The 6,243-nt window shown below is 48.5% G+C and overlaps 1 protein-coding gene across 1 annotated transcript in view; it reads left to right on the top strand.

Moving 5' to 3' along the window:
- LOC119460707 (monocarboxylate transporter 11-like) overlaps positions 1-6,001 on the top strand; it is a 59,895-nt gene extending 53,894 nt beyond the window's left edge. Inside the window, exons 5-6 of the mRNA XM_037721768.2 lie at positions 479-854; positions 3,785-6,001. Of these exons, the coding sequence (XP_037577696.1) occupies positions 479-854; positions 3,785-4,470 (1,062 nt within the window). The 3' untranslated portion in view covers positions 4,471-6,001. The remainder of the gene's footprint in view (positions 1-478; positions 855-3,784) is intronic.
- The last annotated feature ends 242 nt before the right edge of the window (positions 6,002-6,243 follow it).

The following is a 6,243-nucleotide window of genomic DNA, read 5'->3' on the forward strand; positions in this document are numbered from 1 at the left end:
GGTGGTGGCGCCAGAAGTTATCCATGGGCACCTTTAGGGTAATGGCGTATCCTTTGGCTTTAACGCCATTTCGTTTATTTGTTCAGTCCCATAATCCGAGGACGTTTGCTCGTTCGGATAGCTATATTTGAGTGGCCGCATACAAAGTATTGATGGGGAGACAGCTAGCCCAATCATTACCGAATCATCAGTCAACAAGGAAATCCAAAACAGGATATGGAAGCCAGAAGTTCGTTCTCGATGTGGGTTACTTAAGTAGTGTGAGAAATACGAACAGCCTCGTGTGCTAAATCACTCTTTTTAGGGGAACTCAAACAACGTTTATTCGACATCCGTCAACGAAACTTATGCCGTTTGGAATTCCTAATTGAAATTTTATTTTGCTTTCGCTGCACATGTTTGCTGCTTTGCCGTGAGCACCGCCGTCATCTGTCGCCTGATTTCTTGGTGTCCTTTTTTCTTTTTCCCGTCATTGCAGGTTCCGCTGAGCGTAGCCGAGGGCGTCCAAGGAGCGTGGGCGTTGCAGGCTCTTCTCGGTTTCGCAACTGCGGGTGGAACTGGCGTCGCTGGACTGCTGCTGTTGCGGCGTCCGACGGAGTGCGCGCTCAGCCGTCGTTGCCTGTGCCAGCTGTCCCTGCTGGGCGCCGGCCTGGCCATGCTGGCACTCGGAGCGCTGAACGGTTTCGCCGGCTACGCGCTGTTCGCGGCCGTGTACGGTGCCAGCGCCGGCGGAGTGGCCTACGCGCTGCGCATGCTCGTCTTCGAGCGGCTGAGGGCCAGGCACTTTGGCCGCGCCTGGGGTTTCGTCCAGTGGGCGCAGTGCCTGCCGGTTTTAGTAGGAGTGCCCGTTACCGGTATGAGCCCACTCTGCGCCTAATATACAATTCTAAAGCCCCGTTCGCAGAAAATGCGGCGTTGACCATGAGCGAAAATGATCTACCAATCACGACATGCGCCGCTTAGTTCCTTGCAGCACCACCAGATGGCGCTCGCCTCCGCACATCCGCGGCAGCGGCAGCGCCGGCCGTGCGGGAAAAAAAGAACCAGAAAGCTCGCCTTCGTACATGCGTTCGCTGCAAGCGTTTCCCGGTAAATATTACGGTTGCATAATCTGTAATTGCCGGGAAGCGTGAGAATCAGTCAGGGGCCTTCAAATGCTATCGCGTTCTATTCTTAAAGGCGAAGCTTAAGCGTCTCCCAAGTTTTTATGCCTGGAACTGACACTTCTCGACCAAACTGTGATGACGTCTAAGTGAAAAAAAAAGATTGTAACAGTACAAATAAAGACAATATACAATGCAATATACAGTAGAAAGTAGAGTGCCGAAAGAACTGCGCAGTATATGCGCAGTAGACATAACGACAATACGTGTCGACAGGCAATACTTATATGGTAGAAATAGCACAATAAATAAAGCAATCACTTCTAAATTTTCAGGACTCAGTGAGTATAGAAGCGATGACAAAGTGTATCGTAATATTTGACCACCGTAATTAGTTTAATTACGTGGAGGAAAGAAGCTCGAGAACTTGTGAAGGATCGCACAAAGAGCGATGGAACGAAAAAATGTGAGACCTAACGTTAGGAGACAGGAAGAGAGCGGTGTGGATCAGAGAACAAACCGGGATAGCCGATATTCTAGTTGACATTAAGAGGAAAAAATGGAGCTGGGCAGGCCATGTAATGCGTAGGATGGTTAACCGGTACACCATTAGAGTTACAGAATGGATACCAAGAGAAGGGAAGCGCAGTCGAGGACGGCAGAAAACTAGGTGGGGTGATGAAGTTAAGAAATTTACAGGCGCAAGTTTGAATCAGCTAGCGCAAGAGAGGGGTAATTGAAGATCGCAGGGAGAGGCCTTCGTCCTGCAGTGGACCTAAATATATAGGCTCATGATGATGTGGAGGATGTGCCATTACTCATGATGATAGGTTATGTAATTGGTGATGTTTTGGGTTAGGTTTGACAACTGCTCAAAGAAAGGGTTATTTTTTCGCTTTTCATAAAGTACGGTCACAAAGTGAACCAACTTCATGAAAGCAAAGTTTCATAAACAGGGATTCTGTGTGGCCATGAAACAAGCAAATTATAAAAGTACGGGCAGCTTTTTTCTGAAGTGCTGAAGCTTTTTTAGTTTTGACGCAGTGTTTCTCGCTCGCGTCGCAACCCGACAATACACACAGCGCCTATTCTCGGTCAACTCCCACAATAAAAGGTGAACGCTTAAGCCACGTTGTACTCCCTATAGAGCTCCCAATCTCACACCTGTAGCACCGATCCCAGCGCCCTGTTTTCTATAAATTGATCTAAGAATAATCCTTCGTGCTTTTTGCTTTTCATCCTTTCCCTATGCTTCATTTCATGAGTCCGGCCTCTTCTAACTTTTTTTGTTGTTGTTGTTTTCTGTGCTATACACCTAAGAATTCAGTATGAGCTCCGCCCACAAAACCACAGTACGCCTGCCTTCTGTGCCTCCACGCTCCTAAACTCAGTTCCCAAAATAGAGTTTCAGCTTGGTTTAACCCGGTTAGTGGTGTCATCTTGCGGCGCAGGCTTTAACCAGGGAGGATACGCAGTTTTTGTATAGTAAAGAAGCATATTCTATATATTTTTCTGCTGGTGTGGAGCGTTCGCAGCATTAAAAATGTTTCTATGGCGTTGTAGTCGGTTGTCACTACCAACGTTACTACTGCCATCCATGCTTATGGTAACCCGGTATTGCGGGATAAAAAAAAAAAGAGCAAAAAATGAAAAAAAAAAAAAAACGTCAGCGCTTGTCGTCGTCATTTCCTGTCCTTTTCCCGGTACGAGCTGTAATTCCCAGTAATTTAGTTTGTTACCAGTCTCGTGTGCTGCAGCTCACACAACACTAGTTAGCTCGGAAGCATCATACTTTCTTAGCCCTCGCACATTACCGGCGTCACCCTCGATACGTAAGTACTGAGTTCCAGCGTTAGCTTCGAAAGCGAGCTTTCACTGGTTCGAAAACATAATAGGTGTCTTATTCGTTTCTATTATTACGACGTCTATCGTAGGCAACACATCATTATTAGCTTTTTTTTTTCTTTTCTTGTTTCTACAGCGACAGCGTTGTTGAAAATAACGGGGTTTTACGTGCCAGAACCACGATCTGATTATGAGGCACGCCGTAGTGGGGACTCCGGAATAATTTCGACCACCTGGGGTTCTTTAACGTGCACATAAACCTAAGTACACGGGTGTTTTTCGCATTTGACAGCGTTGTTACGCGCCATTATTTTATTGCTGGCTTTGATGAATGAATGACTCTGCGAGTTATTTAATTCTATATAACTTTACTACTCATACGAGAGCATTTAATCTCTTCGTCGCGTAGACCTCAGCAACTTCAGCTGCGCAGACATAGCCTTCCTCGCGGAGTTCCTTTGAGGGCACTGGCCTAGAACTTTGTTCTAATAGCGAGCGATTCTTCAGTCTATCAAGCACTGTTTACATCACTTGCCTCTTTGCACTATAGCGAGAGTAGCCACAGAGATGGCGTGTCACAGCGGCGTGTGCAAGAGACTTTATCTCTATTTATATAATATACTGCATGTGGGAAATAATAGACTTCGCTGCCTGCGGCCGCCGGATGGCGTACGCGGTTAACTTCGTTTCTACAGCTCTCACTTTCCCTTTCTCTCCTCTTACGCTCCATATATCGATCCCCTCACCCCCTTTTCCTCTGTCGCGGGTAGCTAACCGGAACTACTTCTGGTTGACCTTTTCATACATCTTCATCTCTCCCTCCTTTGCTATCGCAGGTTACATCAACAAGTCGAGGCAGGATCCCAAGGCGGGCTTTTATTTCTCGGCAGCGTGCACTTTCGCCGGCGCCACGAGTCTCTTCTTTCTGCCGGACGGCCGGAGAGAGTCGGTTCGCTGCATCCACGCTCCTCAACAGCACAAGCTGATGCCCCAGCACTACCAGAACCACAACCACTCGCAAGATACCCCGTGCTGCGAGTGCCAGTGCCCTCAGCATCGGCACCCGAGTGCTAGTGAGAGCCCGAACAAGGGTAGCTTCGAGCGCGCGGACACCGCCGATACCGACGTCGTAGTGATCAAAACGACATGCGCCTGCAGCCGCAGGTCTCTGCTGTCTTATCAGAGGAGCACGTCATGGTCCACTTCGATGGAGTATCTGGATCAGCCTCCCGGTCTGGGCGGCGTGTTTGCGCCGGACGCTGACTGCCTCGACGACGAGCTGGCCGAGATTGTGCAGCGGCCGGAGCTGTTGCAGTGCATCACTGACGAGAGGCTAGTGGTAGACGTTGGTGCTCGCTGCCCGTCGTGCGGTGGTGTGGCGGCTGGACCACTGTGCGACTGCGCTCCATCGACCAGAGCCGTGGTGTCGCCTAAAAAGGCGCACGCCTCACGATGCGTCCACGAACCGCTGGTGTTCCGCTCAACCATGGCTCCTATTGAAGAAGTGACCAGCACCGTCTGATCTAATCACGTATAAGGTGTGATGTCAGTGAATACTTCTTTCGTGGGTCGACACTGCAGCTCATTAAAGTGTCCTGATTTCCATACAGCTCGGGAATTCAGGTCATACAGTCGTCGTCAAAAGTTCACGGGGTTCAGGTTCTGATTTTCAGCCCAGCGTTAGAACGCAGCTAATGAGACAGCACACAATGTTCGTTGCGCATGCACTAGTATACAGGCATCAAAACGGAAATCAGAAAACGCCACGAAAACGCGTTGGTCCCGGGTTCGATCCCCGGACCAGGACAAATTTTTCTTCAACTGCGAAACTTTATTTAACAAGAACTTATATGTGTTCCCTTCGTATAGCTTCGTGCTACATTCGGGTGGACGACAATTTTCCCTTTCATGAATCTTTCTTCACCTTGCGTGCTTCCTCAGAACACAGTAAACCTGAAATCCCGGCTGTGTGCGCATGCTCATAAAATATTAAGCTTTCTGGTGGATTCTGTGCCCCGTCAAATTTTGCCACCGATTTTGCAGGTAGAGAAGATAAACACACAGCGCCGTCCGAGTTGCCTGCATGTCCCGCGTTTCCCGTGTTGTGCGGAATCAAGCCGGTCTTGGCCTCTTTTTTTACTTAAAGCGACTTTCTACGGCGCTATTCGCCAAGCTTGTACTTCGCTTCTTCGGCTAAAGCGGTGAACTTTGAGTCCCACTGACGAAGTTGTACAACTGTCAATCCCGACCGGTCCTATAGCTCGCTCCAGAATGCCCACTTAATGTGCCATTATGTGTTCTTTTCCACTAAAGATTGGGTGAATGCCGGGGATTCCTTGGGGTCCACCCGAAGATGTGCGGATCGCTGTGGTCTCTGCTGTTGTGTACTTTTCTCACACCCCACATGCTGGGTGATCTGTTGTGAGCACTGTTTATAGAGAATCACTTATATCGTCATTTTGACCGACACTACGCGTATACATGGTGGCAACCCCACTCACGTCTTTGTACCGTAAGCGACGTACAAATATTTAACAATAATATATATGTAATGCCTGCTATTCTCTTTCACGTACGGGGTTTCTAACCTTTGTTGGAAATGTTGTGAGATAGCAAGTGAGCCGCCATTCAGACGGAACACGCTACGGGCCAAACAAACGGATAACCGCAGTCTTATCACAATATCGCGATGAAAATCCACCCCACCGAGAAGAGAAGCAGTTCATTGAGTCGTTTTGCTCGTACTGCCTTCTTGTCCTTTTTTTACGTGCCATAGCGCTGTTGGGCGCCAGACAAACACGCACACATAAATACGCGCGTGCACAGAGAAAGCGACGTTAGCAAACAACTGAAAACTGCAATCACGGTGTGTGCGACGTCTTTCAATGCGCATGTCTGTTCCTGCACTGTCACTGACGGTTTTGTTCCTGTCTTCTGTAATTGTCATGATGTTGTAACTGCATGAAGCCCCACCGATTTTGTCAATAAAGACACAAATAAAAGTTCAAGGCTAACGTTCATGTGGCTCATTCGATTGAGCGAAGCATTCTTTGCCTAAGGTCCTGCACTTTCCGATCGGTATACGTATATCTATCAATCTTACATTACATCAAATGTGGTCAGTGCAATGGCACCATCCACTCCAAAGGTAGGTGCAAGGACACCATCCCATTGTCGCTGTCATGGGCACTGAAGCAGCAGGCTCAAACTCGGTATGCCTCCCATTGATCACGTCAAACATGTCACAATTGCGTCAGGCCTACAAACAGCGTCATCCCTTGGTGATGGACGGCGT

The sequence above is a fragment of the Dermacentor silvarum genome, chromosome 8 (genome assembly GCF_013339745.2).
Source record: "Dermacentor silvarum isolate Dsil-2018 chromosome 8, BIME_Dsil_1.4, whole genome shotgun sequence".
In the NCBI taxonomy this organism is placed as follows: domain Eukaryota; kingdom Metazoa; phylum Arthropoda; class Arachnida; order Ixodida; family Ixodidae; genus Dermacentor; species Dermacentor silvarum.